This window comes from Asparagus officinalis, chromosome 9 (genome assembly GCF_001876935.1).
Source record: "Asparagus officinalis chromosome 9, Aspof.V1, whole genome shotgun sequence".
Lineage (NCBI taxonomy): Eukaryota > Viridiplantae > Streptophyta > Magnoliopsida > Asparagales > Asparagaceae > Asparagus > Asparagus officinalis.
The window spans coordinates 1,505,210-1,522,996 of NC_033802.1; the positions used below are offsets into that span (position 1 = coordinate 1,505,210).

General features: G+C 37.3%; 1 protein-coding gene and 1 long non-coding RNA gene across 2 annotated transcripts in view; one reads left to right on the top strand and one right to left on the bottom strand.

Annotated features, from left to right (window-relative positions):
- Positions 1-2,193, top strand: part of LOC109824130 (protein SMAX1-LIKE 3-like) — a 5,387-nt gene extending 3,194 nt beyond the window's left edge. The window contains exons 3-5 of the mRNA XM_020390657.1: positions 1-20; positions 533-776; positions 894-2,193. Of these exons, the coding sequence (XP_020246246.1) occupies positions 1-20; positions 533-776; positions 894-2,015 (1,386 nt within the window). The 3' untranslated portion in view covers positions 2,016-2,193. The remainder of the gene's footprint in view (positions 21-532; positions 777-893) is intronic.
- Positions 6,545-17,787, bottom strand: part of LOC109823644 — a 16,863-nt gene continuing 5,620 nt past the window's right edge. Inside the window, exons 2-3 of the long non-coding RNA XR_002242430.1 lie at positions 8,314-8,713; positions 6,545-6,611 (exon numbers count right to left, since the gene is read on the bottom strand). This is a non-coding gene — a long non-coding RNA (uncharacterized LOC109823644). The remainder of the gene's footprint in view (positions 6,612-8,313; positions 8,714-17,787) is intronic.

Consider the following 17,787-nt stretch of genomic DNA (forward strand, 5'->3'; position numbering starts at 1 on the left):
CTGAGCCTCAACTGTGACAGGTAATCGATCGGTTCTATTTCCTGTTTAATTTCTTCTTATTGTTAATTTTTAATTTCCAGTTTTGAGTCGTCTTCGTATTCTCTTGTTTTGCTGAATATCTGTGGTTGTGAAACTACTTGCTTGCGATGTGGGTTTCCGTGTGATTCTCTAAAGAAAGCTTGGATTTATGACCTTAGTGTGAAAAGTTGCACCTTATATTCTCTCCTTTTTCTTCCTTACTTTCTCTTCTTTTTAATAATTTACCAATATAAAACATTGGAATTTTTTTTTCCAATGTGTAAGGGTGGGATACGAATTTATAAGAAATGTAAATTATTTTCAGAAGCACACTTTTTTTTTGGAAGGATTGACAAGAAAACCTAATTTTGGGTCATCTAATTATGTTTTTTTTTCTCGTAATATATTTGCTTCAGGTGTCTCTAAAATTTCACACACAAAAAAAAAATCACATAGAATTATCTCGAGGTAATAGAGTTCTGTATTGAATTTTCTTCTTTAATGCTTTTACCAGTGATTCACAAAGCCTGTCCAAAAGCAAGAGACCCGGAGATGAACCTAGTTGGCGCCCTTTGATAGAAGATGCAGCAGGAAGTAAGCTTAGCTGTTGTGGAGATTGCTCTATCAAATTTGAGAACGAGGCTCGAAGCCTTTCTAAAGTTTCAAGCAGTACTCAAGGTTCAATGATCACCTCAAATCTACCTTCATGGCTTCAACAGTACAAGGAAGAGAATGAGAGGGCAACAAATATCAATAAGGTACGGAGAGCTTATCAGAATTAAGCCCTCTCATATTAGCATGCATAACACTATGGATACCGAGAGCTTTAGACTAAAATTTCTCTCTCTCTCTCTCTCTCTCTCTCTCTACTGTAGGAGTCTACGCAAGAACTATGCAAGAAGTGGAACTCTATATGCGACTCGACCCACAAGCACCAAAATCATTCGTCCGAGATCACCCTCCAATTTTCTTCAGTCTCTCCATCTTCTTCTTCCATTTCTTTCTATGACCAGCAGCCCTACTTGGCCTTACAGCAATCTCTCCACCCCCTATCCTTTTCCAAACACCAGCAGAGGGAACACCAGAGCTGCTTAATGCCAGAGCCTAAAGACGGAGAACTTGGACACAGCTCAAGGTTCTACTTACAATCCACTTCACCTGGCTCAAACCCTAAGCCCAACCCTAACTCAACTTCTTCTAGCGACACAATGGAAATGGAGTATTTCTCAAAGTTTAAGGAGCTCAATGCTGAGAACCTGAAAATTTTATGCAACGCGCTGGAGGAAAAGGTGTCATGGCAGAATGCCATCATTCCTGAAATTGCCAGCACCATTCTGCAATGTAGATCCGGGATGATGAGGAAGAAAGGAAGGTCAAAATTGTCAAGAAACAAGGAAGAGGCGTGGCTGTTTTTCCAAGGTGGTGATGTTGAAGGCAAAGAGAAGATTGCTAGAGAGCTAGCAAACCTCGTCTTTAGTTCCTACGCAAATTTTGTCTCAATTGAACTCAGCAGTTTCTCATCGATTAGGTCTGGTTCCACTGAAGATATTCGAAATAAACGCTCTAGGTCAGAAGCAAGTCATAGCTATCTTGAAAGATTTTGTGAAGCAATCCGTGAGAATCCACATCGGGTCTTCCTAGTGGAAGACATTGAGCAAGTGGATTCATGCTCTCAAATGGGTATCAAGGCAGCAATAGAGACAGGGAAAATAGGCAGCTGTAATGGTGAGGAAATTAGTACTGGTGATGCTATCATCATTTTAAGTTGTGAGAGCTTTGACTCAAGGTCAAGGGCTTGCTCTCCGCCCGTGAAGCAGAAACTGGAGAGTGGGGAAATGAAAGTTCATGAATCAGAGAAGGAGATGGATTCAGGCGCTTGTTTGGATTTGAATCTTTGTGCTGCTGATGAAGATGTGGATGGTTGCTCTTTTGGTGATCTAGGGCTCCTTGAGTCGGTGGATAGATCATTCCTTTTTAAGTTGCCAGAAGAGTTTTAGTATGTGTTTTAAGGTTCTTGTTTCTTGGTTTTTATGCTCAATCTTTATTTTTTGAGTTCTTTCCTGTAAATTTTGGAATGACAAAAAAGACTTGGCCTAAGAAATCTTGTACCAGCTAGAAAATACTTGTACAATTATTTTGTAGTCATCATTGTAGAGTAAAATTAAAGGATTTGCACGGTTGGGATTATTGCTGATATCATTATTATCTTAAAATTCATATGCTTCCTCAGTTAATTACGTTTAATTTGTGGCTTTATCTTCATATTTTGAATAATTAGACAGCTTTTTTATTTTTCTTTAAGATAGTTGCCCTATTTTTTTGTATTCATTTTAGATGAATTGTGCATGGTTCTCATATATAATAACACTTCATGGTCGTCTATACCAACCTCATTAACATTATTAATGTACAACACAAAAGCTTATCTTCTTTTGGCACCAGAAATTTTAGATCAAAGATCTCTTTTGCATTAAAAGGTGCATATTTGCTTCCCCTAATGTAATCCATAATGGTTTTGTATACTCTTCCACTAGCCTTAAACTGTAATTAACGATGCCTAGATTCCTTTTAAGATCCCTTTTGGCCAAACTAGACAATCTTTATTCAAGTTTAATTAATAATGGCATGTCGATATTTCAGCAAATATCATATATGAGGTTTCTGAATTAGATATGAGCACATAGAAAGGTCGAGAACGAAAGATAATGCATGCATAATAGTGTAATTGAAGGTGCACGTTATGCCCAAAAATGGGATGGTCTTGAGGGAAAGGGGCAGAATACACCCACATAAGATGCTGGCTAGAGTTGGATGCATTAGATGTTCAGATAATGAAATCTATAGCAAATTATAAGACATAAAATGTAAATCATATCTAAGAACATAATTGGTCTGTAACTGATCAAAAATTCAAAACTTATATACAGTTTTATGTAATCAGGCTAAGCTAAAGGAAACAGATCCATGATGCACACTGTACTTGTAAAAAGATTTATGTAAAACATTGTCAATAAATTCTTATCAAATGAATCTGATTTATAATAGCATGCAACTCTGATTCCTTTCCAAGAGAGTTGTGGGATTAGTTGATCGTAATTACTCAAAGAAAAAAGGAATTAACGAAGTGTAATGACCTGATATGTTATAAGCAATACTATAAAAAGAATTAATTAGCCAAAAGGCTGAAGACAACAAATTAAGGAAGGATCAAGCTGAATATTTTCACAAAAATTAGAAATAACGAAGGACTCGAAGGAGGAGGTTTGAAAAATACCATAAGCCCAGTAATTAGACTCCTTACTATCTTTAAAGAGATAAACTAAACTTAATTAATCCTCAACTTTTTAGACTGAACGATAGTAACTACTCTTGCCATCTTAAAGTCATGGGATGAATATGCTGGCACTAAGTAGATATTAAAATGTAGCGACACCCACATCTAAAACTTTCAAACTGGTGCACTGGTGCAAATCCTTGGTGGACAGAGCAAAGTAAGTTTACTTTCCATAAATATTCCTTACCTGTGTCATTTTAAGGATGGATATATTATTTTTGAAATAGCCACCTAAGCTGCCAACCATGTACACTGACCAGTACCTAATTCAAAATTTCAAAGTTACAAAAATGTGCTACAATCATGAAAAAATGTCGCGATATTACCCAAAAAATTCCTTAGTCTATTGGTTGCCTGGAAAGAACATGCATATAGTGGTGCACATACTAAGTTGATATATTATTGTAACTCATTATAATTTAACTATAATACTATAATGATTTGTATGTTTTGTTTAATTAGTTCCTCAGGATAAGTAAAGTTTTACTTGATAGAAAGAAGAATAACATTAGGTGTAGAGTACGCTTCCATCCCCTTGTATCCATCAACTTGATAGGTCCATCCCCATTACAGGATTATTATAACATGATTAAAACTTTAATTATAAACAAGAGGACACTTGTCGCCCAACAGGGTCTACATCAATAACCAATGACATAAACAGGAACAGTTTTTATTATTTTTATCCCTTTGATAAGCGTTCATATATATATATATATATATATATATTATATATAAACTGAGGACACAGTTTGATTGGAGAATGAGAGTGGGCTGCCAAAATGCACAGGCACTTGAATGCCTACAATCTTGTCATCATAGAGGCTCACAACTTACATGGAGGGAGGAAAACCAATTGAATGATGGCATGAGGTGCACAGGACTGATATCAGATTGAAAAGAAAACAAAGGAGGTTTAAGGTGTGATTCAAAACTTAAGAGCTTTACAAAGGTGGAGCCACTTTAGAAGGCAAAAGCACAATCTTCCTTAAGAAATATCAAAAGGGCTCAACTTTTCATGCATGGTGATGCGGTTTGAAAAGGAATCCCTTTTCCTTGCTTTAAATTACATAATCCAACATCCTCCTCTTGAGAGGGGGAAAAAAGCAGAGGGCGATTAAAGGACTAATACAAAATAAAAGATAAGCATCTAGTTTTCAGACCTTAAAGTGGCTGCCTTAGAATCCTAAAAAGATAATCTTATCTACCTTCCAACATCTCAGATTAAAGATCCAAGTGTAAGTAGGGAATTTGTCGTGTTTTGCTTTGCGAAAAAGATTAGGATTAGGGTTTTGAAAATTAGTGGATATGTGAAGCACAAAGCAGGGGGAGAGAATTACTCACCTCTCACATGCCCATCCATTCTTTCGACATCCCAACATTAATATATTCCCCTTCACTTTAGGCTCACCTCTTTCATCACTTTTTCCATCCTCAAAAAGGAAGAAGCCTCATTCAGATTACTTTCCTCTGAATTACTTTCTTGTAAATCTATTACTTTCTTAATCTTCTTGCTGAAGCTCTCTTTCTCACTGTGTGAACGCATTTGTCTAGACATAAAGGCTCCTACTTAGAGTGCATATCTATTCATTAAAAATTTGAGAAAGGAGGTTACATATGTAATGACATATGAAACTGTTGATGTTAAATAATCAAACAATCAAATATATGGTGGGGGTGAGGTTGCTTAGGGGTCGCTTATTTCTCCGAATATCTGGTTTTTAGTTGAGTAGCTTCAACCTGCACAAGTAGCAACTCGTGAGAGGACGAGGCTTAGTTCCCCTGTTGTATCTCCGACGATCAAGTCAGTTGATGAACTTGAGTGGAAAAATAAAAAATCGTGTGAATTCTTTAGTGTAGTGAAGTATAATTATCAGATATTGCTTGGAAAAATAGCCTCCCTCGGTTGCTTAGCATAAAAATTCCCTTTTATGTTGAGAATAATACCTCTATTTATAGTGGTGCTAAAAGGGTATAACCGTCATTTCGGTTGAGCACAGGATGGTTGTAAATAGGTATGGGTTGGCAGCTGCGTTAGCACCTACTTTACATGTGTCGGTCGGCAAGTGGAGGACAGATCACCTCAGCATTTAATACGAAGTGATTGGAGGTATGACGGTGTTGACGTGGTCCAATGAGTCATGAAGACTATCGGGGCTAGAGGTATGATACATCTGTCAAGCATTAAATGTGACACCGACGTGCTATCAGCGGGAGAAGCTCGAGTCTGAGGTCGTCCTTTGGCTTGGCCGAGAAGTAACGTCTTTCGAGGCTACCTCGCGAGGCGTCGAATAACTGGTCGAATAGGCTCTTAGCGAGTCGTCTTTGACAAGAAAACTGACAAGTACCGCCCGTCGAGTCGGCCTAAGCAGACGTTGACTCGGCGGGTCGGCTAAGTTGGGATCCTTAGTTGCCCTGACCGTCAATTTGGTTTGAGTGGTGCATGTAAGGGGGACATCTGTATGTTGCTGGCAAAGGGCAGTACTCGACGACTGAAAACACCATAACAAAAACGAATGCACTGAGCATCAATTGAACTACAACAACAACTTCGTCAATGTTGTGCTTTATTTTATGGCTAGCACAGTCTCTCCCAGGCAAGGATAAAGAAGGAGGGTTGCATTAGGTAGCTGACAGACATCGTAAAACATAATCAGATTCACATGACTGATCATCAGATAAACTAAATCAGGAACATAAACTATATTTTGGTTACCTCTATGGGCTCTATTTGATGTTTGTTCTATATTTATCGTTCTTGAGAACAATAGAAGTAATTAGACAGGCAAGGCTTTTATGTCGTCCCAGGGAAGGTGTAATATCTCCTAAATTATCCTCGTATCCCGGGGCACTGTGGGGCAAATCCTAATGGTGATCTATAAAGTTACATGTCCAAGATACGCATTTACCTTTGCATGTGCATGCAACTGAATATAATCTTGCGACAAAGATGAAGATTTGGTACAAAGTCTGTCGGACAGTTTTTGGTCCAACCTTGCCACAAGTTTGCGACTACCAACCCAATATGAGTTACCAAGCACAACTCTATCAAGTCTAAAGCAGATTGCGTTTACAATAGCGTCAACCTTCAATACTGTGACATTTATGTGGTGCGAAGAAATATTGATCAGTACAAATAACAATGGATTATAGAAATACCAGAAAAAAAACAACACGAGCTGTTGAGCTTACCTGGACGAGGTACTACTAGCATAGATGATTTCTTTGGCAGTCCTTGTACTGCGTTTTAACTCTCTATCTGTACCAAGAAGATGATCCACAGGTCCTTAGAGCTTGGGAAGAATATTCTTCACTTTAAAGAAATAATAAAGTGTTTCTTCTGAACAAATACATATTCTGAAGTGGTAAAAAAAATATTAAGTTTGAAGAAAAATCTATCACTGCAGCTATGTTAATAAAAGAGATCCTTAAGTGGACTAAATGAGGAAACAATCAGGGACTGATAAGTATGCAGTACTGTAGGAAACAATGTGCATAAATAAATAAATAAATATGACATTCAGGTGCATTCACACTACAGTAGATTTGTCTCCTTTGGTACACACAACCAACTTTTCTATTTTTTATATCAATTACCCTGGCTGTAGGTTTACAAACAATGAGTGAACTAATGAACCGGTCTAGTGGGTTTAATAAAAGAAGTTGAAGATGCTAGGAGTAGGAACAGGAGAGCAAGCGCAGTAGCAAAAAGTACTACTACTTTAATTGTGGGAGCATAGAGAGGGAATTTTGCAGAATCTCTAAATTCTCTTGCCTGCTTCTTTTAGCTCTCAAAAGACCAAAAGAGCTGGTGATTGGACCTCAACGGCTGGCAAAGCAAGAGGCTTATTGCAAAATACTCCCTTTTAGTCTGAAATTACGGACCGGTCCTGATGCTTTGGTACTTTGTTTAATTGGTTAATCAGGAGGGTCTAGATAACATATATATGTTCAGAAAACTGAATCAGCATTTTCCATAGAAATGAACACATCAATAGGGTTACATGTGGCTGTAGATGTGGAAAGGAGGCATGTTATTCACCGGGAACAACTAGCCAAGGCAGAACACCCAAAAATGCAGGAAATTTTTTTGTTTGGGTATGGCCGCTTGTTGTTTGGGTAAAAACCTTAGTAAAAATAATGGCTTTCATCATGTTTCATAAAGTTTCATGCATATAGTGGAAATACATAATAATTTACAAGCGAACATCGAGATAGCAGCGCCGATATTAAAAAGGAATATGAACTAAAAAAATCTTCCATATCCAACATTTGACCGCAACTATTTTAATTTATACCCATTTGCATTCAGTAAATTCTTTATATGAAAATGAATCCACATCAGATATTTTAAACCCAAGAGCATAAAAGATTCTATGATAAAGCCTTTGTGTGTGAGTGTGAGTGTGTGTGTATATATATATATATATATCTGTGTGCGCGCGCGCGTGTATAGAGGATGCCGGAGAAGGAGCTGGCAGTTCTTCTCCCCCGTGAGACTAGTAAGGGTCCCACATGTCATGAATCTGTCAGCTCACGGGGGAGAAAAGCTGTCAGCTCTTCTCCCACTTATATATATATATATATATATAAAATAATTTATTAACAGATTTCTAGGTCCTTCCATGCTGCCTTGTAATGAATGGACCTTCTCAAAGTGAATTAAAAACATGAGAGAAACTTTATGAAAAGAAAAGATTCATGTACCTTTGATCACATAAAATATAGAAGGATACCACTTGCCTCTTACTTATTTATGCCTTTTTCTATTTATGGCTAAAATTAAGATAATTGCCAACGGTTTAATGGTAATAAAATTACATATTGATTATTTATCATAGTGCGAGCTTATATTATTGGTCACAAAGATGAATATGGCCTCGAGCTTTGCCCTGAATAAAGAGAGACGTCACTAAAGTGGTGGTAGTGTTCAAAAAGAAAGAAAGAAAAGGAAGAAAGACCTTGTATGATTAGGTGTATTGGATGAGCGACACATTCATGAGACTAACGTACTCTTTTGTAAGAACCAATAACCTTCAGCTTGAATCTTCTAGCTTCAAAATTCCCTCCCATGAGAATTAAATGGAGAACCAACTTACAAAGAGGGGCTTTTTGGATCAAATCATACATCTTTCTCAGTAAGGACAATGACTTTTAGAGATAATGGTGCTGCTTGTTGGCACTTGCCTTTCCCCCTTTACAAAGTTCTACCATCCTTTTTAGGGCCTCAACTCTCAAGACAAGTGATTAAACTCACAGGGCGCGCACTCCCTGTGTTAATTATGGTTTCATATAGGTACTCAAGCTAGAACTCGGAGCGCATGTAACTGGCCACATATGGTGGTATATTCCCAGAAGATGCTGCAGTCAAAATATTCTCAAGAATTTCAGCAATCAAATTTATCCTGAAACATTATATTCTGAGGCTTTTACAACATAAAAGTCGGACAAATAGATAAAAGACAGTATAAGCAAGAATGTGTTGGTATATCACAGGAGCATATAGGATTTAGCTTTACTAAAAGTGATAAAGAGCTTAAACCAAAATAAGATTGTGAAGTCTATTGATATATTTTGTCTTAACGGTAATATACTATCTCTAAGCCGTTCCTTCGAAGTGAAAGTTTTGTGAAATATTTATTTTCTGTGAAATATTTATTTCAAACTCATGTTTGTTCTGTCTTCAGAGAATTAAAAGGTGACATCCGTCATCCGTGTATACCTATTGCGAATTAGCTAACATTTGTTTCAATGGTGTATACTTAGCATGTATAACATTCTGATTTGCAAATTGCGCTATAGCGGCTATAATCACATTTGCATTAATTAGGTTTATATGCATTGTTAACTGATAGCTCAACAGGTTAAGCTTTTTGTGAAAAGTGATTCTTGACGTCGATATGAAAGCACCAGGTTTTCAAGAATCTCCGACCTCAAACCTCACCATTGTCAATTTTAAATGCTAATTTCTTCCTGCATGTCCATGTAATTTGAGCTGGAGGATTCTCCAGATGGTCAAAAGGGCGGTGTATCTACTGTAAGATTATCTTGATATCCATTGTCAACCCACAACTCGATTGCAAAAACCTTTGCATAAAGTAGTCCCAAACAGATTTGAAGCTTAATGAAATGTGCATAAAAAGCTAAAAACATAAACACACGCAAGCAAGTACAATTACTTGAAATCAAATCAAATACAAAAACAAATGTTTATGGATACCATGAGATTCAGTAAAGGGATAGGACATAAAGCATAAATCTCACATCAAACTAGCCAAGAAAGGGATAGCATGGTCATCAAGTGCAGATAAATCTTTTATTGTTTGTAATAGCTTATACTGCTAATTTCTTATACACTGTGTAGAAACAGCGAAAACATTGGAGAAGAACAGGATTTTTAGAGTTGACAGACATTTGGGTGCTTTCCGGTCGACCGCGAGCTTTAGCACGGTCGACCGGCAACATGCACGACTTGGTACAGATTCTGGATCTTTTGCCGGTCGACCGCGACGATTTCGACAGCCGACTGCCAGACACTGTAATTGAATTTTGGGCTCTGTCGTTTTGTCCGGTCGACCGCGGCGTCAAGTGCGGTCGACCGCGTGTCGGGTTTGGACCTGATTGCGGTTTCCTGTTCTGTTTGTGATTGGTGTTTGATATAAATTCAAACACATGTTTTAGGGTTCCTTCGGGATTGTTTTGGGGTTATTGGAGCACAGAAAAGAGAGATCTTTCTGAGCTATTGGTTAGGGTTATTGTTTGAGAGATCGAGAGCTTTGTTGGTGAGATTCGTTGGTTTGTTTTGAGTGATTTGTAATCTCAGTTTGTACTCTCCTTCTCTATTAGTGAAAACTCATCCCCTTCTTGCCCCATAGACGTAGGTAACTTGTCGAACCACGTAAAATTGGTTGTTTGTGTTTGTGCCATTATTTTTGGATTGTTTGGCATTTTCTCTCTCGGCGTTTGGTTTGGTTCCTCGAAGCACAACAAGTGGTATCAGAGCATAACACTATGATCATGATCTAATGTTTTTTGAGAAAGGAAAAGATATTCCAGTCTTTTCCCGAAGCAAAACCTGATACCCTTTCAACCATCTAGAAATTATATTTTGTTTTAGAGTATTGTCTTGTATACCATCAGAATAGCAGAACAGTGTTAGATCTAATAAAGAACTTGAGATCTAAAACCATAAAGTCATGATTAATTCGAAGAGATTAACAAGAATCAATAGAGCGGAAGCTTATACCTGAATCAATAGATGAAATCTTGAGATGAGTTTTGGATCTTCTAACCTTAGGGTTTTCTCTAGCCGAATTTCTCTCTAGATGAGGGTGAAGAGAATTAGAGAATGTAACCCTAGATTAGGAACTATAACCCCTTATTTATAGATGTTGTACATTTGTAATTTGACCCCTCAACAAATCACAGTTACAACCTGGTATCTGCACATATAACCCCATGACTTATTTAAATACCCAATTAATCTAAATTAATTGATCACTTTAGTGGGTTATCCTGAAAGATAGCAATACACATTGATTAATCATATGTGCTCACAAATAGATTTATTAGATTAAATCCAACAATCTCCCACTTGGGCACCATATGATTCCTTAAATTGTGTATAACCTTATGAGCTCAAAAATTGTTATCACTGAAAAGGTATTTCTGAACAATTTCGTCCATTGACTATATCAATATAGGATCAAAGCGGCCTTCGTCACATTTATCGTGACTCGACCCATCAATGGTCACATATACCAATACAATCAAACGACATAGATCAATCATGGATGTGCAGCATGAAAATTACATGCAATGTGATCAGTACATGTCTATTTTTAACTGGTCCTCCTTTAGTGAGGTTAAAACCAAACATAATGTAGCAGAGTGTCTTAACTGAATACTTTATTCTGATCAGACAATACAACCAAACATAAAGCACCATAAATACAAACTCCCACTAAAACATAATATCCTCAAATAATATCACACTCATATGAGCAGTGTGCTCATGAAAGACCTTGGGTGGCAATCCCTTAGTAAGAGGATCAGCTATCATGGAGTTTGTCCCAATGTGCTCTATGGATATCTGTCCACTCTGTACCCTTTTTTTCACAACCAGGAACTTAATGTCAATATGTTTTGACTTAGTTGAGCTCCTGTTGTTATTGGAATACATTACTGCAGATTTATTGTCACAATATAACCTTAGTGGTCTTTCAACATTTTCTAAAATACGCAGTCCCGTGACAAAATTTCACAGCCATATTCCCTGATTGGATGCCTCATAGCAAGATATAAATTCTGCTGCCATAGTGGAGAAAGCTACTAGTGTCTGTTTGATACTTTTCCATGATATAGCTCCTCCTGCTAGCATATAAATGTAGCCAGATGTAGACTTCCTGCTATCTTGGCATCAAGCAAAATCAGAGTCTGAATACCCAATGACCTCTAACTGTTCTGATTTTCTGTATGTGAGCATGTAATCTTTTGTTTTCTGAAGATACATCATAACCCTTTTGACTGCTATCCAATGATCCATACCAGGGTTGCTTAAGTATCTGCCTAACATCCCGACAATGTACGTAATATCCGGACGCGTACATACCTGAGCATACATTAGACTTCCTACAGCCGAAGCATAAGGAATCTTCTGTATTTCCTGAATTTTAATGTTACCTTTAGGGCACTGATTGAGACTAAACTTATCTCCTTTAGCAACAGGGGTATCTCCTGGTCTGCAATCTTGCATGCCAAACCTTTTAAGTACCTTATCGATATAGCTCTTTTGTAATAATCCAAGAATACTCTGAGAGCGATCTCGATGTATCTGGATCCCTAATATAAAAGAGGCGTCCCCAAGATCTTTCATCTCAAAATTCTTTGATAGAAATCTCTTGGTTTCGTGCAACATGCCTATATCATTAGTGGCAAGCAATATGTCATCGACATACAGAACCAGAAAAATATACTTACTCCCACTGAACTTGTGATATACACAGTCATCAACAATGTTCATCTCAAAACCGAACGAGATAATTATTTGTTGAAACTTATGATACCATTGACGAGGAACTTGCTTGAGTTCATAGATGGATTTCCTTAATTTACAGACCATATTCTTTGGGTCTCCTGACACAAAGTTTTCTGGTTGCACCATATAAATCATCTCATCAATGTCTCTATTGAGAAATGCAGTCTTAACATCCATCTGATGTAACTCAAGATCATAATGAGCAACAAGTGTCATGATTATTCTGAAAGAGTCTTTCGATGAAACCGGAGAGAGTCTCTGTATAATTAATGCCTTCTTTTGAGTATAGCCTTTAGCCACAAGACGTGCCTTATACCTCTTCACATTACCATTTGCATCCCGTTTGGTTTTAAAAATCCATTTACAACCAATTGGTTTTGCACCTTCTGGCAATGGGACAAGTTCCCAAATCTTATTGTCTTGCATAGACTTATACTCTTCATTCATGGCATCAATCCACTGTTAAGAGTTAGAACTTTTCATGGCCTGAGAGAAGTTGATTGGATCATCTTCCAACATTCCACTACTTTCCTCATGTTCTTGGAGAAATACAATATAATCATCCGGAATAGCATTTCTCCTTTCTCTCGTGGATCTCCTTAATGACACGGTTCTTGAGGTTGTTGAGTTTGTTCTTCTAGAACGGGGAGTTGTTCAATATTGTCATCTTGAGGTTCCGGATTTACTTCTTGAGCAACAACAGGTATAGGAACCTGAATATTATCAAAAGTAACTGTATGGATTGGATCTGAAGCCAATTTCTCCTCAAAAGCAATGTCTCTAACCTTATTTCTCTTCCCAAACTCAACATCCTCAAAGAATGTTGTTGTTCCCGTCTCAAAAATATTTCTTAGTGTGGGATCATAAAACTTATAGCCCCTAGAGCGTTCAGAGTACCCAATAAAGTAGCTGCTAACTGTTTTGGAGTCTAATTTCTTTTCATTTGGCCTATAAGACCTTGCCTCAGCTGGACATCCCCAAATATGTAAATGATTTAAACTGGGCTTTCGACCAGTCCAAAGCTCATAAGGTGTTTTAGCAACTGCTTTACTAGGTACTCTATTCAGAATATAAGCTGTTGTCTTAAGTGCTTCTCCCTAAAGAGACTCTGGTAAAGAAAAATGAGCAATCATACTTCTTATCATATCCTTAAGAGTCCTATTTCGTCTTTCAGCTACACCATTCATGCTAGGTGAACCCGGCATGGTGTACTGTGGGACGATACTGTATTCCTCTAGGTATCTAACAAATGGTCCTAGACGTTGTTCACCTGAACCATCATATCTACCGTAGTACTCACCACCACGATCAGATCTAACGGTTTTAATTCTTCTGTTGAGTTGATTCTCAACTTCAGCTTTATAGGCTTTGAACATGTCCAGAGACTCAGATTTTTCATGAATAAGATATAGGTGCCCATAACGTGAGTAATCATCTATGAATGATATAAAATATTGTTGACCATTCCAGGATTCCGTAGGGAATGGCCCACAGATATCCGTATGTATCAATTCTAAGACATCCGAAGATCTGTTTGCACCTAATCTCTTCATTTTGGTCTGTTTTCTCTTGATACATTCAACACATATGTCGAAGTCCGAAAAATCAAGGGAATCCAAAATACCATCAGACATAAGACGCTCAACTCTATCTTTTGAGATATGACCCAAGCACTTATGCCATAATGTCACCGAATTTTTCTTATTTAATTTACGCTTAGTACCACGTGATTCCACATGCAAGGATTCATTATAAGAAGCAATTGTATCAAGCAAATATAGGTTGTCATAAGTACTCAAATAACCGATTCCCACAACATTTGAATTAAAAGATAAACTGAATTGATTGTTTCCAAATGAACAAGAATAACCTGATTTGTCCAATACAGAAACTAAAATCAAATTTCGTCTAAAAGACGGTACTACAAAAGTATCTTTTAAGTCCAAATAAGAATCAGTTCCTAATAGCAACCTAAAATGCCCAATTGCTTCCACATCTACCGATTAACCGTCGCCCACAAAGATGTGTCTTTCAACATCACTTGCCTTTCGGTAGCTCAGACAACCCTGCATAGAAACACTTATGTGAGTAGTAGCACCAGAGTCTAACCACCAAGTGTTTCTAGATACTGAAGCTAAAATAACCTCAGAACAGACCAAAGTAAGGAACGTACCCTTAGTAGCACGTCAGACGTGATATTTTGTACAATCATTCTTTACGTGTCCAGGTTTATTATAGAAGAAACAACCCTGATTATCCTTATGTTGTTTCTTCTGAACTGGACCCTTAGCAGCTTCATTATCATTCTTCCTTTTCTTGCTTTTATCCTTAGAGGCATAGGCCAAATGAGTATTTTCTGTCTTATCTTGCTTCAATCTGTCTTCTTCTTGCATATAGTATGAAATGAGCTCATTTAGAGTCCATTTCTCCTTTTGACAGTTATAACTGACCTTAAATTGATTAAACTGTGCAGAAAGAGACAACAGAACCAGATGCACTAATAACTCATCACAAAGATCGAGTTTAAGTGCCTTAAGTTTTGAAGCAATATGAGACATTTTCATAATGTACTCCCTGATATTTCCTTTGCCCTTATACTTCATTGAAATCAAGCGAGCTAAAAGCGTGCTTGTTTCTACCTTATCGTTTTTCGCAAAACGCTTCTCAATTTCGGCAAGGAAATCTTTAGCCTTAGTAATCCCTTCGGATTCTATGCCCCTGAAGGCTTCCGGAACGCCGCGCTTAATGATCATAAGACTCATGCGATTTGAACGCTCCCATTTCTCATGCTCCTTCTTTGCATCAGGAGTGCTATCCGCATTGAGAGGTTGGGGTTGTTCAGTTCTTAATGCATAGTCAAGATCCATGCAGCCAAAAACAATTAATATGTTCTCTTTCCAAACCTTAAAGTTTGTCTCATTTAGCATGAGAATTGAGTTGATATTAGCAGAAATTGTTGTGGCAGATGCATTAGCTGAAATAAAACAAAAATGCTCACATCAATAACCATAATTATTAATCAATAAAATTCAAATAATGATGAATCCCATCTCAAGATATCTGGCACAACATTAATATTAAGTCTTTGGACAGTAATATTAACTTGTAAGTGATACCTTGTTGCAATGATCAAACATTGACAATAACTCATGTCAAATAATAAAACTATCTTTGGATCGATTCATTATTCACATGTAAACCTTATAATTGTCACACGCTTATCATCGCAGATGTGTATACAGTCTTAATAAATATTAACCTTCCTTTGGGCCGATTAAATATTTACACGAAAGCATACACACAAAACATCTCACATTCCTCATGAACAATCTACACAAGAGAGGTTACTTTGGCAACTTCTTGTTTTAATTAATCAATTGGAGTGAGAGACAACCTTAATACCTTAGTGTCATAATATTTGAATTAAATAATTGATTAAAAACCAAACTTAATTGGGGTCTCACAGCTTAAAAAAAACTTAATTTGGGGTCTCATAGCTTAATTAGGGCCCATAACTTAATTAAATAAATTAAGTATACCAAAGTGGACCCATGAAAAGCCGAGGCTTAACCATAATGAACACGAAGTTCGCTTGACTTCGAACGCGTGGTTCGACTGTATTGAGTACGAGACTCACTTAAGTACGAACACGAGGTTCGTCTGAGAACGAACGTGAGGTTCGTTTGGAAAAAGAACACGAGGTTCAACTTGAGAACGAACGCGAGGTTCGTTTGAAAAAATGAACGCGAGGTTCAACTTGAGATACGAACGCGAGGTTCGACTGAAATACGAACACGAGGTTCGACTTGAATTGAGCGCGAGGCTCACCTTAGAACTGAGCGCGAGGCTCACCTTAAAACGAACGCGAAGTTCGTTTAAATTGAGCGCGAGGCTCATCTTAGAACGAACGTGAGGTTCGTTTGATTTGAACGCGATGCTCACTTGAGAACTGAACGCGAAGTTCGGTTGAGATAACCACCTCCTTAATTTTCGCCACGATTAATCGCACGAACCCTTAGGGTTTCAAACTGAAACCGCCGCCGACCAAACCCAAAAATTCCTCGATTTTTATTTTCAAAAAAAAAACAGATCTAGAATCGGGAAAACTTTTCTTGATCCAGATCGAAGAAAAATCCCAAAAATTCCAAAAAGGTACTGTTCACCGACGATTTTTTAGTTACTGTTCATCCGGAAAACTTTCAACAGTCGTTACTGTTCATCCGAACATTACTGTTTATCCGAACATTACTGTTCATCCGAACATTACTGTTCATCCGAGAACAGATCTTAATCCAAAAAACCAGAGATTTAAGATCAAAAACCCAATTTTTAAACCTTAAATCCCTAAGAATTAATCAAAGATGGCTCTGATACCACTTGTTAGATCTAATAAAGAACTTGAGATCTAAAACCATAAAGCCATGATTAATTCGAAGAGATTAACAAGAATCAATAGAGCTGAAGCTTATACCTGAATCCATAGATGGAATCTTGAGATGGGTTTTGGATCTTCTAACTTTAGGGTTTTCTCTAGCCGAATTTCTCTCTAGATGGGGGTGAAGAGAATTAGAGAATGTAACCCTAGATTAGGGACCATAACCCCTTATTTATAGATGTTGTACATTTGCAATTTGGCCCCTCAACAAATCACAATTACAACCTGGTATCTGCACATATAACCCCATGACTTATTTAAATACCCAATTAACCCAAATTAATTGATCACTTTAGTAGGTTATCCTGAAAGATAGCAATACACATTGATTAATCATATGTGCTCACAAATAGATTTATTAGATTAAATCCAACAAACAGTGCATCCATGAAATCTTAAAAATGTGCATGGTTACAATCACACTAGGAACTAAAAAAGGCAAAGAGGTCGGCGAGCGGGCACCAAAAATAACCATCAATGTAATAATTATATACTTCAAAAGGATCAGTTGAGGGCATATTTAAGTAGTCAGGGAGATGTCCCTGGTTCTTTGGCTGGGCGAATGCCTTCTTCCCTAGCATTAGGTACTGCCCTCAATCATTTCTAGTGAATATCCCCTTTTGCAGGTTAACTATCGGTGATATATGAATATCCCCTTTTGCAGGTTAACTATCGGTGATATATGTTATCGTTTATCACTATATGTTAACTTTCATGTTATTATGTTAACTTATCACTATATGTTAACTTTCATGTTATTATGTTAACTTTTCCTACTAAAGGGAAAGTTTGGTGGTTGCTAAACACGGGTCTATAATTGCCAATTAACTTATCGTACTTAATATAGTTCATATGTCTGTTGGCAGGTCTTCGAAAAATAAGACTAGAACAAGTTAAAAAAATTGTGTTGTAAGTGTAATAATATGTATAAAGGTAAGACGAATGTCTTCATCACAGCGGTTC